The sequence below is a fragment of the Arvicanthis niloticus genome, chromosome 6 (genome assembly GCF_011762505.2).
Source record: "Arvicanthis niloticus isolate mArvNil1 chromosome 6, mArvNil1.pat.X, whole genome shotgun sequence".
NCBI classification, from domain to species: Eukaryota; Metazoa; Chordata; class Mammalia; order Rodentia; family Muridae; genus Arvicanthis; species Arvicanthis niloticus.
Window position 1 is genome coordinate 55,597,122 of NC_047663.1, and position 21,743 is coordinate 55,618,864.

At 42.3% G+C, this 21,743-nt stretch overlaps 1 protein-coding gene across 1 annotated transcript in view; it reads left to right on the forward strand.

Annotated features, from left to right (window-relative positions):
- Dnah9 (dynein axonemal heavy chain 9) overlaps nucleotides 1-21,743 on the forward strand; it is a 315,133-nt gene that overhangs the window by 13,937 nt on the left and 279,453 nt on the right. Inside the window, exons 4-6 of the mRNA XM_076935264.1 lie at nucleotides 130-260; nucleotides 9,341-9,552; nucleotides 11,298-11,531. Of these exons, the coding sequence (XP_076791379.1) occupies nucleotides 130-260; nucleotides 9,341-9,552; nucleotides 11,298-11,531 (577 nt within the window). The remainder of the gene's footprint in view (nucleotides 1-129; nucleotides 261-9,340; nucleotides 9,553-11,297; nucleotides 11,532-21,743) is intronic.

A 21,743-nucleotide genomic window follows, 5' to 3' on the forward strand; every position in this document is an offset into this window, starting at 1 on the left:
GGGGATGGTGCTCAGCTCTGTGCAGGCACCTGAAGCAGGGCTCCCCTCTGCCCGTAGGAGGAGGGTGGGGCATCACAGTGCAACAGCATTTCCCTGTGCTCACTTGCATCCCCCTCCTGGGCATTGCAGGTGTGAGGACCTAGAACACATTTATAATCAACTAATGACAATCAAGATAAAGGGCATGGCTGAAATCCTGGACAAACTTCAGAGCAGCTACTTGCCAGCCTTCAAAGCCATGTTCAGAGACGTTGAAGCAGGTGAGGACCAGCAAGTATCTCCACAAATCTATTTGATTCAAAGTTTTCTTTAGCACCCTGTCTACTTCTCACTTTGAGATATCGGCATCTTCACATCCTTGTTACCTTCTTATCTGCCAGGAGACAGCATGGTGGCAGGAACAGTAAATATGGAAGCAGCTAGGTTTGTAGGTCAGCTGCCCTGTGGCCTTAGATAAACCGTGCAACTTCTCTGTGGTTGGAACTCTGGCTCTGCTGTGTCCACTTCCTTGCCTTTCTCAGAGCTTGTTAGCCAATCTAAATGGAAGCTGCACCACAATATGAATATATGCAGTGACAGAGGTGGCATCTCACCTCTGGAGGCCAGGTCCCTCTTTGCTGCCCTTGGCATCTTGAGAAATCTCCTGTTTGTCTCTAGTACCATTCTGGCTTTTCTGTTCAGATGGAACTGCAATTTCCTGTCCCTTCAAGTGCCAGACAAGATCAGCCTTTGTTAAAATTGCATAGCTGGCAAGGGCTATGACAAGACATTGGTGCATTTTCCCAGGGTTTCCTTTTCCCTTTATGGTGTGTTTGTACCCCAACCCCAGCCCCAATTTTTCTACTATACCCCTCCTTGTTCTTAGTGCTGTAGGTCAAAATGTGCTTTTAAAGATATGTTCAATTTCATATGAATTAAACTTAATCTAAACAGTGATTTTCAAGTAACTCTCTTTTCCTAGAACTTCCTTTAAATACTCTGCATCATGTATGTCCAAAATATAAACCTGATCAAGGTCTACTTGTTCATTAACAAGGGTGTTGTCCTATATCCAGAGCTCACTAGCTGACTCATCTGTCACCTTACTTGTAGTGAGAAATATTAGAAAAGGCACCATTCCACACTAACGCCAGCTATTCTCTACCCCCAATGGTCTTGCCACCTCCATGACTAGTCCCATGCAGGGACTGTCTATCTCGAGGTTCTCTTGCTGCGTATTCTGCTCACATTCCCAGCAATCTGCCCTCTGTGGTTGCTGTTACAAATCCCTGTCACCAGGAAAAATCAAAACTCTAGAGGCTTGTAATTTACAGTCAGATTTATATCAGTAAATTCCCACAAAATGTCCACACAGTGAACTCAGAGCCAATTGGTATTGATATATACTGCCCACCTAGATAAGACAAATTCCTGTAATTATCCGTCCCTTATAAGATAGTCATAGCTACCTGTGGCTATTTACAGCCACATGGAATCTGGATCGACTTTTTCTTCCTCCATTTCCTTCCTTCTCTCCTGTCTATCCCATCTCTAAAACTCCCAGCTCACCATCGTTATCTACTGCCCATTGGTTGGTCCCTTGAAACCTTTATTCATTTAGGGGAAGGGTCTGCCACACTTACTCTGTCCTTCTGCCCTTGGGAATAAAAGAATCAGTGACAGGGTATCTTTTTCTCTTTTCATTTCTTTGTGTGTATCTTTGTTGTTGTTTTTAACATAACATCTTTCTGGTTAGCTAAAGTTGGCCTTGAGCTTAGTAGCCTAGGCTAGCCTTGAACTCCAGTGTCCTGCTACAGAATCCCAAGTGTTGAAATTATAGGCATGAGTAAACACACCCAGCTTTAATGCTGGGGTTTTAAAGTGATCGATACAACAGAAAAGAGCTGTCATAGAGTCCTGAGGTCTACCTGGTCCCACAAGCCATTACAGTGGCTCCTGAGCCAGCAAATACAGCTGCCTTGAACAAGACATTTGTTGAAGCTTCAGTTCCCTCTTTCTCCAGAGATCCTGTGTCCCAGGGATATTATGTACGCTTTTAATTTGAGCTTCAGTTGACATATACAGGTATCACCAGAATTTGTTAGGATATACCATTGTAGATTTGAGAAATTACTGGACAAGTATTTTCTAAAATTACTTTTAAAATGCCCTGTTTCCACAAATTATATCATTTTTATACTTGGGGTTGAAATAAGTTTTCATTTCATATACAATCAGCCCTCCACATCTGTGGATTGGTCTTCATGGACTCAATTGACCATGCTTTTCATTTTGTCCTATAACAAAAACATAGATTTATTTACTGTTGTTATTTCCTAAATAACACAGAGTACAGCTTTCTCTATAGGATTTATAGTCTACTTGGTAGCATGAGCAGATTTCAAGAATGCAGGAAGGCCAGGCATAGTGGTGTATTCTTGTAAATCCCAGTGCCTACAAGGCTGAGGCTGGGAGAGCTCAATTTTTAGGCCAATGAGATGCTTGTCTTTAAAAAAAAAAACAATAAAAATATACATCATTGTGTATCTAGGTTATCCACAAATATCACACTCTTTTATACAAGGGGATTGAGATTTATGGCTCTGGGTGTTGACAGGGGAACCTGAAACAGATTCCACCCCCCATGGACCTCAAAGAACCATTATAATTTTATCTATTTTATGTGGGAGTTTTCACTGGGGAAGCAGTGCTACAGTGTGCACAGCGCTAACATGTGCAAGTGCCTAATGCTTAGAGCTCAGCTAACAGAGCATAAAGGAAGCATGTGCTCTGAACTGGTTACTCCATATTCACATGTGCCTACCACACTAGTACATTAGAAAACTCACTGGTCCCATGCATTATTGGTTGGAAAAGATTTGTTTCTGTAGGTCATCATTTTAATTAAAATTTTTAAAAACCCTTTTTTTCCAATCCACTGTATGCTGGGAGTGATATTTAAAAAACAAACAGCACTATGACAGTATCATGCAGATAGTAGAGCAGAAGCAGAAGTCCTTTAAATATGTGATTCAATTCCCCTGATGGGAGAATAAGGAAATTAGATTAGAGGTGTTAGGGAAAGCCTGGGTCAGGAATTTGGCAGAGCCTACACAACTAAAGAGATGTTAAAGGCTATTGACTGGTTTTTATCATGTCTAATCTAATTTCAGAACATCTGGCTTCCTTTATCCATCATAGATTCATTGGGTGCGTCATTTTTATTCGCCATGGTTGGCCAGTTCATTGGCTTTGTACGGACTAAAGAGCGATGGAGGAAGTGGAGTATCTGGGTGTGAGCACGAGTCAGAGAACTAAGGATGGAGTGTGGGAGCAAATATGATTGGAAAGTGCATTGGTTAGAAGTTGAGGATGCTTGGCAAACAGCAAGTAGAGTCGACTGTCCCATTGGGGGCACAGATATCTTGCTAGGGAGTTCTCTTGCTAGTCATTATCAGGAATGGTTGACACAGAACAACCTGGTTTCCAATTGTCTTGGTGTACCTATACTGCCCTAACAGCCACAGTGGACTGGGTCATTTAGTTGTCACTGCTTTGGAGACTGAGAAGATCAAGACTATAACCAAGAAGTTCAGTTGTCTAGTAAGGGTTGCTCTCCTCCTGCAGGATGGCTCTTGGTTGCTGCTGCATCCTGTGGGGGGAGAAATGCTCTGTCTTCACATATGGAGGTGGAAGGCAAGCTAGCAGAATGGTACACGAAGGCTTTAATCCTAGCCACAAGGGAGGAGCCCTCATTGCCTAATCAGCTCCTCTAGTTAGTTCTTCCCGTTGACCATTAATTTTCAACACCTGACATTTGAGGGAGAAGGTACAATGAAGTCATAGCTCCAACCAGAGATGTTTGAAGGTAGAGTGTCTGGGAAGAAGGCAACTCTCTGTGCTGAACTGAAACCACAGAGGACTGGTCCACTTTTCTGTACATCTCTCCTAATTTCCCATCCCTATGCCCCGAGATGTACTCAGATAAGCCAGTAGCTTAAAACTGGACATAGTTCACATATTGTCAATATTTATGTCAGAAATTAGCAAATGGATACATTTCCCTTATAGTTTGTCATTATAGGTTTACCAGCAAATGACTGTATATGCCTGTCAAAGTTTAAATAAGTAAATACAACATAAAAGTATACAAAATCTAAAATAGGCTGGTAGAAAGAGATGTCTCAGTACAACCACTTTCTCTGCAAGTATGAGGATCTGAGTTCAAACCCTAGCACCCACATAAATGTTGGCTGTAGGTATGAGTACCTATAAAGCCAGCATTGCAGGCAGAGAATGCATAGCCCTAGAGTTTCTGGTCAGCCATCCTAGTTGACAGGAATTTAGTCCAGTAAGATACCTTGTCTTAAGTGGAAAAAGTAGAAATGTATAGCAGCAATACATTTGACTTCCAGCTCTGATCTCTTGCTTGTATGTGTGCCTGTGACACACACACACACACACACACACACACACACACCACAGTACCACAGTACCACAGTACGGTACACACACACACTGCAGTATGGCATATCAGATTTCAAGCTATAATAATAAACATAGCACTGGACTAGCATATACACGTAGACTAACAGAACAAAACAGAAAATGCAAGTACTCATGATTACAGCTATCTTATATTAACAAAGGTGCCCACAATATACACTGGAGGAAAGAAAGCATTGTTAACAAACGATGCTGTGAAAACAGGGTGTCTACAGTAGGATAACAGGAGGCCACATCTATTACTCTGCACAAACATCAACTGCAAATGGATCAGAGGCCTCAGTGTGAGTCGTGAAACACTGAAGCTGCCAGAAGAAGACATAAGCGACACTACTCTCCAGGATGTAAGAGTGGAAAGGACTGCCTGAATGGGACTCCATTCACTCAGGAATTAAAGTGACCAGTTAAAGAATAGGACCTCATTACACTGAGAAGTTTTTATGCAGAAAAGACCCACAAACAAACAAATAAAAGAAACAATTAAGTGAAGAGAAAGCCCACGGGGTGGGAGGAAATCTTCAACTAGACATCTACTAGAGAATGAATTTCCAGAATATTCCAAGAACTCAAAAAAAAAAAATCTGGAAAACAAACAACCCTATGAAATATGAGCTTTATAAGGAACAGAGACTTCTCAAAAGAAGTATCTTTAAAAGTGTCCAGCATCCTTAACCATTAGGGAAATGCAAACTAAAATTGACTGTTGGCCATAGACCTCTCTGTGGCCATGGCTATTATACAGAAAAACCCTGTCTCAAAAACAAACAAACAAAAACCTTAGAAAACTAGACCATATGGCTTACCTAAACCATCCCTGTCATATGTGCAAAAGACCTGACATCCTACTCCACAGATAAGTGCCATGTTCACTGCTGCTTTATTCAGAGTAGTTAGGAAATGGAAGGAAAAAATATGTCCTTCAGCTGGTGAAAATGTGGTACATATACATGCTAGGATCCTATTCATCTGAAAAGTAAAGTAAATTGTAAAATTTGCAGGTAATGTTTGGAGCTGAAAAATACACTGAATGAGTTGACCTGGACCCAAAAAGACAAACTCATTATATTCTCTCAAATTGTAGCTCCTAGTACTGAATCTTTAGATGTGAGTCTGTGGCAAGATGCAAGTGCAGAAGCAAAGAAAGGGGAATTCAGAGGGGGAAGGAGAGAGAAATAACCGTGTGTGTGTGTGTGTGTGTGTGTGTGTGTGTGTGTGTGTGTGTGTGTGAATTATACCACATAGGGTGATAATTCTCCCCCACAGGAGCTGTAACTATCTGACAGGCATGGAAAATCACCGAGTTGTTGCTTGGGTTCAAGAGACACCCCTAAGAATATAGACTATTACTATTACTATTACCTTTGTTTGCCTCCCAAAACTTGAAGGTAAGACCCTATTGTTGAAGGCAAGACACAGTTTGGACAGAGGATTTGGAAGAATCCAACTAGAACTGATCCTGAGGACTTAAGGTGCTATGCAAGCTGACAAGGGAGAACAGTGATCAGTAATACTTCTATCCACCTGTAAAGCCTACTGATCACATCAAAGGCTGGCCTAGCAAGATATCCCCGATGGTGTGATAATGGTACTTTTGTTTTTGGGGTAAAGTATAACTTTGTAATTGAATGTAAGACCTGTTCAGTTGGCAAGGAGTTCATACTAGGCACTGCAAATTTAGCCAATGGCTAGTGATGTTACAGAAACTAGAGGTAAGTCTGCTACTATTTCCCTACACTAATATGATTTCTAATTCTGGTCTAAATACTTGTCCTTTTACACACATATAAATGTAGCTCTCACCCTCATCAAAGAATTCTCCTATTGCAGCAAAGGGAGACTATCACAGAAATTCTCAGCTGGCAAAAATTTAGAGATTAAGTGACCATATATTCAGTCCCAACTGGTACCTATGGGAGCTTGTAAGACCCAAAGGTCCAGGATGCTGCTGCTACTAGTATCTTCTAGATGTGACATCCAAACATGACATCTCAACAATATGGTTACCTAAAGCAAGCCTTTATAATGACACTAGAGGACATACCAACACAGATGGGGAAAGCTGACAAGTCTCATCCCTGGATGAAGAGCTACAGGCAATTAGTGGCTGCTGAGAGAAGGAGAATTACTTTTCTCTAGATACAACGTCCACAATAGGTTATCTAATCCAAGTGGTCCATGCTAATTACATGCTAATTACATATATAGGGATAACACCAAATTGACTCAATAGGCCATGTATATATGCACATATGTTTATATGTGTTTTATATATGTGTATATATACACACACATATGCATATATACACATACATGTGTATATATACATATATATACACATATATATGCATATATAATATACATATATGTGTGCGTATATATACACATATATGTATATGTGTGTATATATACATATGTATATAAAACACATAATACACACAGGTATATATGTACCTATAATGGAGAAGAAAAGGTCACATATTTGAGAGGGAGTGAAGAGGCATGGAAGGAGTTTGAGGGGGAAGAGGGAAGGGTGGAAGCAATATAAATAAATGGTACTTAGGTATCAAATTCTCAAAAAAATTAAATTCGGAACTTACTTAATGGGTCAAGTCAAGCTCAGTGACAGTGTGAATGTTTGACAGTCATGGGGCCTTAGGTTCTACCCCCAGCACAAAATAGGACATGCAGCTGAGCAACCGCTCAACACTGTCATTGTGCTGGATAGTATAAGTGACAGAGACAAGATCTCACATGCACAGAGGACCGTGCAGCTTATATGCCAGCACCGTAGTATCTTATATAAGAGACTGGAGAATTGTTGCCTTTGGGGATCCAAGAGGAGATAGTATCCTTCAAAAACTGAGAGAAAGGTGTCTTTGAAAACAAAACAAAACAAAACAAAACAACAAAGCCAGGCATAATCCTAGCTCTGTCACCATTGTTTTCGATCAAAGTAATCACTCCTTGCTTGAGCTAGAGAACAACCCATGCTTTCCCAAATATTATCTGTCGTAAAACAATTACGTGAATGTCCAGATGTCCAGTTGTGTAAAGAAAGATTTGAGTTTAAAGGCCCTCCACACAGCTTGACAAAGAGAAGTCTCCTATGCTTATGCCTCAGCCTCTTCTTCCCTATGTCTGCATCTCAACCTCGGCTGTCAACACCGCATGTGAAACCAGGGCCCGTGCTCTTTAGAATGGCTGTTGGATATTAACGTCTGCTGCTCCAACTCACTGTCAGCCTCCCACACAGAATCACTGCTCGTATCCGAGTGCCATGTCACCTGGCTGACTCATACCACTTGAGATATAAAGTACAAGCCCCCCGTGCCTCTATGTCCTTTGTCCCTTGGGCCTCATGGTAATTGAACCAGAGGCTCAGAAGAATTAACAGGGGTACCACTCCTCTTGTTCAGGCAAACAGGGCTAGTGGAGTTACACAGGGAGCCTAGGGAATTATTTAAGTCTTACCGGATGCCGTATGTCTAGTGGTAGAAAAATTCGAGATAGATGGAAGCTTGCAGCTAAATCAGGGATGTTTTGAGTTTCCTTTAGGTTAGGGTAGACATGGAGCCTTATCCATAAGATATGACCTAAGTCTACCAGCTCTCATAGACACCACCTGCTGGGGCAGGGGGAACCTTTACAGCTCTTCCCTTCAGTCTGGCTCCCATTTCTTCTGGGTTGCTATGTACATGTCAGTGCTACCAGTTTCCCCACAGTCTCCCCCCCACCCCACCCCCGCCCCTGTCAGTTACCACAGGATGGCTGCTGAAGGCTTCTCCCTCAGAGTTGTATTCAAGAGTGGTGGCAGAACAGCTCTGGCCTTGAAAACCAGCAGCATCTAACCATCCTCAGTCCACATCACTTCTCCATCCCCTGTGGCTTCTCTTTCATAATCACCCACTCACAAAAATTTCTATTAAAGCCTCACCAGAGACACTGCTGTTTATTAACTGTAAGGTGCAGTCCTGGCACTGTGTCGCTCTCCAGGAAGAGGCCATTTAGACTACCTCCTGTTTTGAGGCTGATGTTAAATGTGCCACTCTTCCGGTTTGTACACTTGTTCCATCGGCTGCCTACATGTCATTTTTTGTGATAGCAGCATCAAAGTCATGAGCAAGCATTAATCAAGGCAGAGGACCTGCTAAAGTGGAGCTGCAGACGGTGGCTGTGTGCTAGCTAGTTTTATGGTAACATGACACAAACTAGTTATCAGAGAGAAAGGAGCCTTAACTGAGAAATTGCCTCTATAAGATTGGACTGTAGGCAAGCCTGTAGGCCATTTTCTTAATTAATGATTGATTGGGGCATGCCCAGCCTATTGTGGGTGGGGCCATCCCTGGATTGGTCCTGGGTTCTATAAGAAATCAGAATGAGCAAGGTATGGGGAACAAGCCAGTAAGCAGCACTTCCATGGCTTCGGCATCTGCTCCTGCTTCCAGGGTCCTGCCCTGCTTGAGTTCCCATCCTGACTTCCTTCAACCATAAACTGTGATATGGAAGCATAAAATGAATAAACTCTTTCCTCTCCAAATTGCTTTGGCCATGGTGTTTCATCACAGCAAGAGAAACCATAACCAAGACAGGCTGGGAAAGCCAGGAAGAAATCCTGGTACAAGAATGTTGTCAGAGAATTTCTTAGTCCATCATTCTAGATTTTTCAGAGTGTTCTAGGTTTCAGGCTTTTTATAGAGGAGCAAGAAGCTTTCTGAACCCATCTTCTGGCTGTCTTCACAGATTAGGAAGAAATTGTAGACTTGGCATTGCCAACTCTTTGCTCTCCAGACACAAGGGCTCCATGAGGTAGGTGGTGTCCCAGCAGGGATAGCTGACCATCTCTGATGCCTTCCAGCCCTGACAGAGGCCCAGGACATCCATGTGCACCTGTTACCACTCCAGCAACACCTGGACATGCTGGAAAACATGGAGTTTCCTGAGGTGAAGGGCAGGCTTCGGCCTCTGCTCCATGTGGTCTGTCTGATTTGGGCCACGTGCAAATGGTACCGCTCCCCAGGGCGGCTCACTGTGCTGCTCCAGGAAATCTGCAACCTCCTTATCCAGCAGGTGAGCTGATCAGCACATCCCAGGAACTTCTTCCCAGGGGCTGGTTGGCGCAAAGGCATATGGAAGAGTAAAATGTGTGTTTTCCTAGGCATGGGAGTAATTACGGTCCAAAGAATTCTCTCACTTAAATTTTATATTTTCTCAAGCCAGAAGTTTATAAAGAGGTTTTCCCTACTGCTAACACTGGGGTGACTCAGTCTCTTCTTACTTTCTGCATAAGTCCTGGAGAAGGCAACATCCTTTGTTATCTGTTTGAGGGATTGGTGTTATATCACCAGCGGAGCCTAGTAAATAATTCAGACGCCTCTGAAGTAAAAGAATTCTGTTTCTGGCTTACTACGTGTGAGCCGTGTGTTCTAACACAAGCCACTTACCTGCTCTGTGCTTCATTGTCCTGTTCATAATGGTGTTCCGAAAAGAAACTCTCTCACAAGCGTCAGTGAGAGGCTTCAGTGTAACGATGCCATTGAGATCTGTGTCTCGCGCGTGCTCGAAGCTGTTTAGCCATGGACTTTCAAGCTGCCGCTGCTGCTTGAACGGCACAGATCGTTCCTCTGCTCTTTGTTGCTGGTGGTGGTTGTTTTGTTTTGTTTTGTTTTGTTTTTATTTGATGGTTGAGCCCAAGGCCCATATTTTTAAATTTTATTTTGAGAAATGACTCTCATTATATTTCCCAGCCTAGCTTTAAACTTAAACTTGCAATCCTCTTGCCTCACCTTTCCAAACAGATGGGAATTCAGCTGTGTACCACCATGCTGGCTTTCCTGCTCCCCCTTAGGGATTCCTGTAGGACTAAGACAGTATAAATCTCAAGGAATGCATCTGTAAATGGAACTAGAAGCCTTGGGTTGGGTGACCTTGCCTCCATATTGACTTCTTTTGGTACCTAAAGACAGTCAGCCCTTAGAAAACAATGAGCAAGCTCATAGAATGGCTCATAGTAACTGGCATCCTCTGAGGATGTTGAGGCTACAGAATGATGCTACATTTATAATCCCAGTCAGTCATCAGATGAGGGGGCAAGAAGGGTCTTAGAATCTATTACTTATTTAAAGATATTGGTCAAGGCTCACCCAAAGCAGCACTCGTACCTGGAGTGTTTATCTTACATATCTACATGTCACCCTCATTACTGATGTGGACTTTTAGTTGAAAGTATAAGCAGACAAAATGGAACATCAATAGAGAACACTGTTAGCTCCCATGCTTTGAAAATCCCAGAGAAGGCTCACTAACGTTGTGGTTTCAGATGATACCATCCAAACCCAGTACTCTCAGCTGCTCCCTGGGTTGGTGACAGGGACTACCCAGTAGCCGAGCTTTCCAGGTCTCAGGTTCAAATCTCTTAAAAAGAGAGAAATAGACTTGGCCTGACAAATTCTTGCATTGAAATTATTTTGCTTTGTAAGCCATTAAATCACAAAAGAGCATGTTGGGATCAATATCTGCCCAGGTCCAGCTGACCCAGCTAAGTCCCATGATGCCTCCTAGTATCTGAACACTAATTGTCAAATCACAGTGTGGTTCAAAGACACACTGTGACTGAAGGAACATGTAGATTGTTGGATTTAAACACTGGCCCAAGGTCACCTGTAGAATTGGAAACATGGAAAGAAGTTTTCTGTGTTGTACTTGTGAAAAATATTACACGGGTAATTATTTGGTTCTAAGACCGTGTTGACATAGTTATGGGCTATCCTATAGCTGCCACCATACTTACAGATACTAATTTATTTATCTCCCAGGCCTCTAATTACCTCAGCCCAGAAGACCTCCTGAGAAGTGAAGTGGAAGAGAGTCAGAGAAAACTGCAAGTGGTCTCAGATACCTTAAGTTTTTTCAAACAGGCATTTCAGGACAGAAGGGAACATCTCCATACTTACTTCAAGGAGGACTCTGAAGTCAGGGCATGGGATTTCCAAGCATCTCTGGTCTTTGTGCGACTGGATGGCTTTTTGGGCAGACTGCACATGGTGGAGGTAAGTATATTCATTTACTCCAGGATCCAACACAGGAGTAAGCACAAAACCTCAAATGCTTTCATGTGGCCAGAAAGATTTATTTTGGCTCACAGTTACAGAGCTTTTTAGTCTGTCATGGAGGCAAAAGTCAGGGAGAAAGCAAGTTCCATCTATGGCAACGTAACACATGGCAGTGGTTGTTCTCATAGTGAGGAAACTGACAGTAGTGAGTAAGGTTCGGACCAGGGGCTAAGTCTTACAGCTTATATGCCAAAGGCCCCGATCTACTTCTAACAGTCAGGCTCTATCTCCTAAACACCATAAAGCCTCCCAACACAGCTCCACCACCTGGGGATCAAGAATCCAAGCATGAAAGCCCATGGGTAATGTTTTAGATTCAAACACAACAGTCACCCATGGTTGACTGAAGGAATCATAGAACTTTTCAGTAAATTGATGTCATTTGGATTGCCCATTAAGCAGGGGTGATTCTGTCAGAAGTCAGAGACTCTTATCATACACACCGAGGAAGAGATGAGAGCCCCAGAAATCAGTCTGTGAACTCTGCTTGTTTTCAAATACACTTGGACCAGAAAGTCCAGTGTGCGAAACTGAAAGAACAGGTCTCCATACAGCTGCCCATTCTCACAGAGCAGCTGCTCTGAACTTCCCTTTCACCCCGAGAGTCCCCAGTGGCTCAAAATCCCTAACACTGGTGAATCCCTGGTAGCAAAGAGACACATCTGATTCCCAGTTAGTTGTCTTTGCCCACAAATATTTGAACATGAATATGGATTTTAGTTTAAGTACTAAGGAGAAAAGACATGAGACTTTTTGTTTTTAAATTTTAAAGTTTAGTGTCTTACAACTATGGGCTTATTGTATTTTTATTTTTCGAAAGTATTTTTATCACTTTACTTCTCTTTCCTCCTTCCTGCCACTCTCAGCTACTTTTTCGTGAACTCCTCTCTTGTACCTCCAACTCTCAAGTTAATAGCATATTTTTATTATTGTTCTTCTTTTCCCAGAAGTCATTAGTTTCCTATAATCCTTTGTCTAGTTATGGACCCAGTAAAATATTCTCATGCTTCCGTGTTAATATATCCACTGATGTTGCCATTGTTCTGGGCCTTTTCATGCAATCATTTCTAGGAGAGACTTTTCATAGCATACTTCCGGCTCTTACCATCTTTCCAGCTGTTCTTCCTACATCTTCTGCTAGCAGGAGATGCGATGTAGATGTATTCACTAAGGATGGGCTCCCCACAACTCACTGATCTCTATATTATGTCTTGTTATGGTTTTCCGTGATGGTCTTCATTTTTTTTTTTTTTTTTTTTTTTTGCAAAGAAAGGTTTCTTTGCTGAGGGCTGGAAGCTACACTTATCCAGGGAAGGTAGTTAATGCAACCTGATCAAATGTGTTTTGTTTAGTAAGGTCAGAATAAGAAATACAGAGCTAGGAGTAGCTCGAGGACATCAGTATCAAGTTCAATATTGGACCAATAGATGAGGGAACAGAGAAGGCTATTGTATTTATGCTCCTAGCTATTAGTAGCACAGATCTGGGGTCAAGAGAGATGTGTTGTGGAAATTCTGTAATGATTCTAACAAAGCCATTAGATGACAAAGATAAAATAATGACAGACTAAACCTGTTCCTGTCAAATTTTTTTAAATGCATATTAAAAAATTCTAGGCACTGAGCTAAGTGCTGGCACCCAAAGATCAATAGGATATAGTTTTGTCTAAAGAACTGTCTGGACAGATAGTCATGGTATGGGAGAAGAGAGATAAATTAGCACAGAACATTCAGGGCATAAAGACATAGAATCAGTGAAGTTTGCTAGGGTGAATTGAATGTCATAATAAAAACAGATGTGAATCACTAGGAACAAAAGAGAGGGGGGGACCCTAACCCAGGAGAACTTTGAAAAAAATAGCAGAAAACACAAGAGAAAACCAATTTTGAACTGGAAAAAGAATTCACTGGGGAAAGGCATAAAGGCAGAAAATATATGAGAGAAAGCCAGAAGCTAGATTGTATGAAAGGCATACCTTAAACCCTTCCTCAGAATCAGGGGAGTTATTGATAATTGACATGTAGCATCATCCTAAATGCCTCATTTTCTCTCAGCTGTTTCTAGCACAGCTCTTGCTGTTCAGCCCCTGTCCCTTTCCCCTCCATTCATTATTCTCTCATCTCCTCATCAACTCCTTGCTGCTGTGTAGCCAAGGTGATGAACACCCTGGCCTCTGGGCTGACCAGGGAGGAATAATTAACTCTGTAGCATTGTAGCAGGCATGTTTGCAGGATCTCCAGCCTTAAAACAAACTTCCAGTGACTGTTTGGGAGGGGGCTTCAACCCTGAACACACATGCTAACAGTATGACCTTTCCAGCATAAGGTTACCTAATATGCATGGGGTATCAGTAAATATTAGCATAGCTGACCACAGGCCCCTGAGAATCATTATCTCATAGTATTCCCTTCTCAGGCTTCTTTTTCTGAATCAAAGACTCAGATGCATACAAAGCAGTTGCCCTGTTTTTACTGGAGAGATCTTGATGTCCCCCTGCTCTCTGTCCCTTTGCTTCTGTTTTGCCGAAGTTGTCTATCTTGTATGCTGGGCTACTTACTCCTTTGCTCCTGGATATAGTGCCTCTGTTTCTTATTTTTCATCTTCTCAATGTTGGCTCTGATTCATCCCCTTTGCCCTTTTCTGTCTTCTTCCTCCCACATCTCTTCTCTCCCCAGCTCAGTACAGCAGGACGGGGGACTATTGATTGTCTTCTGGCATATTTCGCGTAGCCCTTTAGTTAGCATTCCGAGTATCACAGTGATCAATGCCTGTTTCAAATGGGATTAATCTTCTCTCCAGCAAGAATTAACATGGACGTAACCTTCTTCATCTTCTATTCTAATGTAATATATGACCACCATGCTATTGCCACCTGCGATTAATAAATAGAAGCTAGATGAATAGAATGACATCAGTGCCCTTAGCTCTCCTCTGCTCATGGTGATGGCCAGAATGCAAGGGGCTGGCTTCTAATCTCCCCATGCCCCAAGCTTTCTGTCCTTTCATCTGTGATGCTCTTTACCCACTTGCTTGTTTTGCACAAGAGAATTTTGTTGCACAGGTTCACGCTTCCCTTGTGGGTGCTTGCTGAAAGAAGATGGGAGGCGGTGTGCGATCCTGTGGGTGTGCGCTGGTGAATGGTGTGCAGTCTATGGAGCAGCAGCTTCCCAGGGCAGCAGGAGACCAACCTTCTTCCTCATGCTCTACTCCACATGACCAAATCCTTGCCATGGAAACTGAAGACCACAAACTGAGAGAAATGGGGCATGCAGGAACTTTCCTTATGTTAGAGCATGGGTTATTGCTGTCCTCGGAAAAGCTAATCATCAATACCCATTTTTAATAAACAATTCAACCTGATACATCAGTTAATTTATGCACAGTCATTCAGTGCAGAATGCTGAGCTGGGATTTGTTCACAGGAGTGTGTAATCTTCTCACTAAACTACTATATGCTCCAGGGCACCATAAATGTCTCCTTCCCTCACTCCCTTCCTCTTTCTTTTCCTCCCTCTCTCCATCCTTTCTTCCCTCCTTGCCTTTGCATTTGGGCAAAACTGGCTTTATGGTGGTGTTATTTCTGCCCTACATGCTGTTTTCTATTTTGTGTATGCTGCTTTTAACCATTTAGTTTCTAGATTTTTTAGCTAAATAGCTCACTCCCATAAAGTTCTTGTCCCCTTTCCAAGGAAGGGCTTTTTTTTTCCTTTATGGCTTCACACAAGGCAGTGGTTAGCCTTCTTAACACCGTAACCCTTTAATACGGTTCCTCATGTTGTGGTGACCCCAAACCATAACATTTTCATTACTACTTCATAACTGCAAGTTTTCTACTGTTGTGAATCATAATGTAATTAACTGTTTTCTGATGGTCTTAGGCAAACCTTATGAAAGGCTCGCCTGACCCCCAAAGGGGTTGCAACCACACGCTAAGAACTATTGACCTAAGGGTACATCCGAAGTACACAAAATCTTTGCAGTTTGAATGGTCAAGGAACTGAAGAAAAGCCATTTTTTCATGCCTCTGGGTTCCTTGACTCATCCTACTCCAGAGCACACTGTTCTCCAGCTCGAGCACACACGCATGCTTGCAGTTCGCTTTTTTTGCCACAATATTGTAGAATCTGAATATCCTTGTTTATGTTTCTGCCCGAAGCCTCTTCCCTGCAAATGATGTGGGGAGCCGCTTAGAGAGAGCCCTCATTTCTTTCATTATAAAAATTGCTATGATTCACTTGGAGACGAAATGATTTCCTGCTGGGGCTTTATGCAGAGTGATTAGCAGGGAGAGAGGTAATACGCTGAGCTGACCTGATACACACCACATTTCCTTGTGGTCCCTCTGCCATCTCCAGCATTCTACCCAGCCTGTTTTCATTCCTGGCCTAATTGGGCTGGCTTCCTTTTCAGCCCAGCTTGAACACATGGTCACGTGCGAGACCATTAGCTGCATAAGGTCGGTGGCAGTCGAAAGGTAAAGAAAACCGTCTTTTTTTCAAATGACCTTTAGAGATTTTCATCTGTGAGTATCTGCTTTGTGCTCTCCCTTAATGAATTCTGAAGACATTTCTTTTAAGACTGTCGGCGTGACCTCTCCGGGAATAGAGTAGCCATTGCTGAAGCTTGCCATTACCTCTGGTTTTGATTCTCCATCTCATGGGCCAGAGCACAAATTGAACCCCATCTCTCCACCTGCCACCATGATTAAATGTTGCATCATTTTTTTCATAACAATAGGTCCCAGTCAGCCTAGTAAGTCTTCTGGGATACCTGCCTACAAAGGAGTAATAGCATCTCCTAGAGAAGCCTTTACTTATCCAGTATCTAATGACATCAGGATGACATTGAGATGGTGACAACTATAATGCTGACACTTTACTGACATTCTACACTGGCCCCTTCTGTAGAACCACATGATATGTTAAATATCACTGTCCCCAATCCCACTGTATGTTAAATATCACTGTTCCCATCTACAGATTAGGCAAATGAACCATAGAATCTCAGTGTCTTGCTCCAAGCTACAAAGCCAGCAAAGAGCAGGACCAGGGTTGTATGAACATGAGTGTCACAGCTCTTCTCTGATGTGAAGCCTAGCTCCAAAGCTCCTATGCACATCCTGTACACAGCACAACGCGTTTCATGGTTTTACTACTAGGATTAATAACCATTGACATTTTAAAAATATTTAACCCTATTGGCTTATGTTTGCCTTTTATCGGTCGCTGAAGACTTTTAAATGGGCTGTGAAAAGAGCCTATGTATAAATTAAGAAACCATGATGCATTGTGATGAGTGTACAAAGTCTGTGTCTGCAGCTACAGAGATCGTTTCTACAGCACTGTCCGCTGTGGACTGCACCAGAATCTTTCCAGGAATGAAGAGGTCACTGCTTGCCTAAGCAGCCCAGTCTGTTTGGACTGTCTGCAAACTACACACTTTATCTCTCAGTGTCCCAGGAGCTGCTCACGTTTTCTAGATTAAGATGATTACACATCAACACTTAACTAGCTTCAACCTACCTGGTCTGTTCCCGTGCTCATTCAGTCCTTTGCCTCTTTCCTCAAAGTAGGACCACAAAAGTATCTACTTTGCCCTTTGTCAAAGATCCTTTCAACACCGAGCTCTCCTGCCTTTGCTTTCTCTTTCTACCTTTCCTCATTCTCACTCACTGCTCAGCAGTCCTGCTTGCTAGGCTTTCTGTCACTTTGTCACTTTCTGCTGGATGTGCAGTAGCTAAGTCGAAGCAGAAAGAACATGACTTCATTCACCAAATATTAATTCAGCGCTGAGCATTCTCACAGGCACAGTGGAATCTGGGAGACCTTTGGAATATTTGTAAACTCCTGGGAAAGATGGGTAGAAAATAATACAATATAATGTTAAATATTATCATGCCTGAGTACAGTAAGATCTCAGGGAAAAACCTCAAACAAAAACAAAAAGGAGAAGGGTGGTGCTGAGAGATGGCAAGGGGGAGCCCTTTTGATAGGAATTGAAAGAAAGCCCCCAAAACCTTCCCATGAGCCCCAAATAAATGCTTCACTCACTATATCTTTAAGTTATTTAAAACGTTATAAATATCTATCATTTCCTGATAATGAGATACCCCAATGGGAGGTTACATCTGGCTTTAGGGAATCAGTGTTCTATTTTATGTCTGGGGACCTCTCTATATGGCAGTGAGGGCAGCTGAGACTGGCAGGATAGGCTGTTGTAATGTCTCTAGTTCCTGCAGTGAAGGTGTGGCCCATTTTTTAAATCATTTTATTCATTTACATTTCAAACAATATCTACCTTCCCGGTTAGATAACCCACAAACTTCCCCCATCACACCCCCTTGTCCCCTCCCCTTTGCCTCTATGAGGGTGCTCCTTCACCCACTTACCCACTTCCTGCCTCACTGCTCTAGCATCCCCCTACTCTGGGGCATTGAGCCTCCACAGAACCAAGGACATCCCTTCCCACTGATGTCAGATAAGGCCATCCTCTGCTACATATGTATCTGGAGCCATGGCTCCCTCCATATATACTCTTTGGTTGGTGGTTTCAGCTCTGGAAGCTCTGGGTAGTCTGGTTGGTTGATATTGTTCTTTGTATGGGGTTGCAATTCCCTTCAGCTTCTTCAGTCCTCCCCCTAGCTCTTCCGTTGGAATCCCCAGGCTCAGTCCAATGGCTGACTGTGAGTATCTGCATCTGTATTGATCAGGTGCTGGTAGAACCGCTCAGGGAAAAACCATTCCAGGATCCTGTCAGCAAGTACTTCTTGGCATCGGCATTAGTGTGGGGGTTTGGTGTTTTAAGACAAAGAAAGAACTTTGGGAAAAAATCACTAACTAGACTTTCTCTGAAAATATAGTAATTAACTACCAATCTGATCCCTGTGATCTCCTGCTTAGATTATCAATAGAATGCCTCCCACCGACAACCTAGGAACATGCTTCAAGGCTTCTTAGGTATAAAAAGATAAAATGAAATTATCATCTCATTTTCTGCTATAACCAAATGTATCAAGATGCATCTGTCTTTTTAAAATGGCTAGAGAGGATTTTCCAGCAAATTGAAATTGACATCCACACGATTGTAAAGAATGACTACTGAGGAGATATTCCAAGGCACAAATATTTTTCCTCCTGTAAAACACAGCAGCTAGTAAGAGATATGAATTACCATCAGAGTCAATTTTCATTTCAATAGGATCCATTTGTATTCTTCTAAGCATATAAAGTTGAACAGTGTTGTTTCTTTGAGTCAAAGTGTCTCTGAGTAGCCCAGGCTGGCCTAGAAATCATGGTTCTCTTATCTCTGCCTCTCTAGTAGTAGGGTTACACATGTGTTAGGATTCCTAGCCAGTATCTTATGATTACTTGAATTGTGCAAGTTTATGAGACATACTTGTGATAATGTGTTGTGTGTATATATGATGGTCAGAGGAGTTAACATGGCTGGAAACCTGTAAGCACTGGAAATATTATAGAGTACAGTGTGATATCTCAATGCATTGTGCAACACATGTTATCAAGTCAGAGTAATCAGCATGTCCACATTCCCATTGCTCTGTGGAGCCTTTGAGTTCCTCTTTTCTATTCTTTATCAGATGTGTTATGTTGAACTGTCAGTCTCCACCATTATGTAGGAGTTCTAGACCTTACTTCTACCTGGTAGTCTCTGTGTCCCCATTATTGAACTTCCACCTCCACCCTTGCTATGACCTTCTCTGTCTCTAGGAGTCACCACTGCACTGTTGGGTTGCATCGTTTTAAGCATCCACAGGTGATAGAACATGGTTTATTTGTCCTCCTGCATCTGACTTATTTCACTTCATATATGTTCTACGGTTCTATAGACTTTGGTACATATAATAGAGTGTCATGATTTATAATGAATTTCACTTATTCACCAGCTGATGGTTATGAAGGTCATTCCATATTCACCAATTATGAATAGTATAACAACGAATATGGGCATGCTGGTATCTCTTTAATATGCTGAAATTGTTTTCTTCAGATACTTATGTGGAAGAGACTGGGAGTTGTGTGGTAGATCTATCTTCAGTTGATTGCTTGACCCTCCATACTGTTCTCTCTTGTTAGCTTATTAAACTTTTTACATTTGTGTAATTTTGCCTGTGTCTTTTGGATTCCAGTCATCCTAACTGTGGTTAGCGGTATCATTGTGATTTTTAAGTGAAGTTTCCTTAACAGAAAAGTTAAACATTTTTCATGAATTTGAAAGTCCCATGATTTTGCTTTTATAAAATAAAACATAAATATAAACTTTCAATGAGTAATGATCACACAAACTACCCCACCCCCATAATCACCACAGGCCAAGAATAAAACATTGTCAACATGCAGATGCCTTTCCATGATCCAAACTCTCCTCCCCTTCAGGTAAACGCATTAGACTGGCTTTGTGGTCTTGTGCTGTATATGCTGCCTCTACTCCTTTAGAGATTATGAAAAAAAAATCACTGCGTGAACATTCACTTATCAAAAACTGCACATAGTATTCTTATCTTCCTGTGTTCTGGGCTAACAGGTAGATTCTTTCAGCACACAACAGATAATCATTTTTTAATTCTACTGCATCATATGTGGCCTCTATAGCCAACACTGAGACATCACCGGTCGGTTTAACCCTTGCTTCGTTTTTCATACAATTTCTTTTTGCATGGAGTGTCTAATTTGTATTCTTTATCCAATTTAGAATTGGATTCTTTGGCTTTTGTTTACCAAGTTCCTTATATACTCTGGGTATTCATTTTCCATCAGGGGAATCACTTGTAAAAACTTGGTCGGTCCACAACTGTCTCCTCGCTCTGTTTCCTCACTCTGTAGATGACTTCCGTTGCTGTGTAGAAGCCCTACAATCTCTTCATTGCTACTGATCTGCTCTCACTTCTGTGTCCTCTGCATTGGACGTTTTATCCAAAAAGCCATATCCTATACTAATGTCTTGAAGTGTTTTCTTCTAGGATTCTCCTTCCTTCCTCTTCCTTCCTTCTTCTTAGCCTTTCTCCATTTTCTAGTACCAATAGAACTGAAGGCTTCACTATGCTAAAGAGGTATGCTGTCTCTAACATAAATTCTAATATTTTAGAGTAGTGATTCCTTAACATACACACACACACACACACTCACACATGCACATGTGCACACACACACACACACACACACACACACACAAACACATGTGCACACATGTAAGGAGGCAGGAGCTCTGATCCTGATGATCCTGTCTCTTCCTTGTTGCTGTCTCTGCCCTCCCTGCCTTTTCTGTTGATCATGCCTCAGCATGGCTGGATGAGTAAACTCCTGAGTAGTTGTGAGAGATTGTGTAGGTAACCTCCTGGCAGTATGAGGAAGTTGGTGGCTCCTCCTCATTGCTGTGCCTCTGTCACTTCTTTTGGATCCAGTGTCAGTAGCCTCAGTGACCACTGGCCACGGGATGTTCTAGAATAGAGGCAAGGCCTGAAGTCACAAAGCTCAGGTATGGTGCTCTAACTTGCTTTTGCCATTCCAACTTCTTCATGTCAGAAGGTCTTCTCAGAGCTCCTCACAAACTGTTTACAGAATGACAGCTATAACCTCTCTCTCTCTCTCTCTCTCTCTCTCTCTCTCTCTCTCTCTCTCTCTCTGTGTGTGTGTGTGTGTGTGTGTGTGTGTGTGTGTGTGTGTGTGTGTGTGTAACAAGTACATAGACTGAGAGCTCTGACAGCAAACACATCTTGGATCTTGGTTTGGAGGTTTTGTGATTTTAGGCAGGTCTTCACAAGGGATGAATTCAATCTTCCCTATTCAGCATGTTCAGAAGACATCCCTACTATTAGACTTGACATGGGCTTGGGAGGCAATCTGCCCCAAGGCTTTGGGGCTATGTCATCCATCTGCCATTTAATTCTGAGCACAGCTGGGATGTGGTGTGTCAATGATGACAGCAATATATATGGCATCCTGGAAGCCACTTCAGTCCTCTGCCTACACCAACTCAAGCTAGTTCCCACCACAGTGTTGGGGAGTATTACTATTACCCTGCCCCAGATGGAGAAACCCAGGGAAGTGATGGTAAGTATCTGCCTTCTGTCACTGAGATGGCAGTGTGGTTTGGTGTGCCAAGAAAACGTGTGTGTTGGGATGGGGGTCTTAT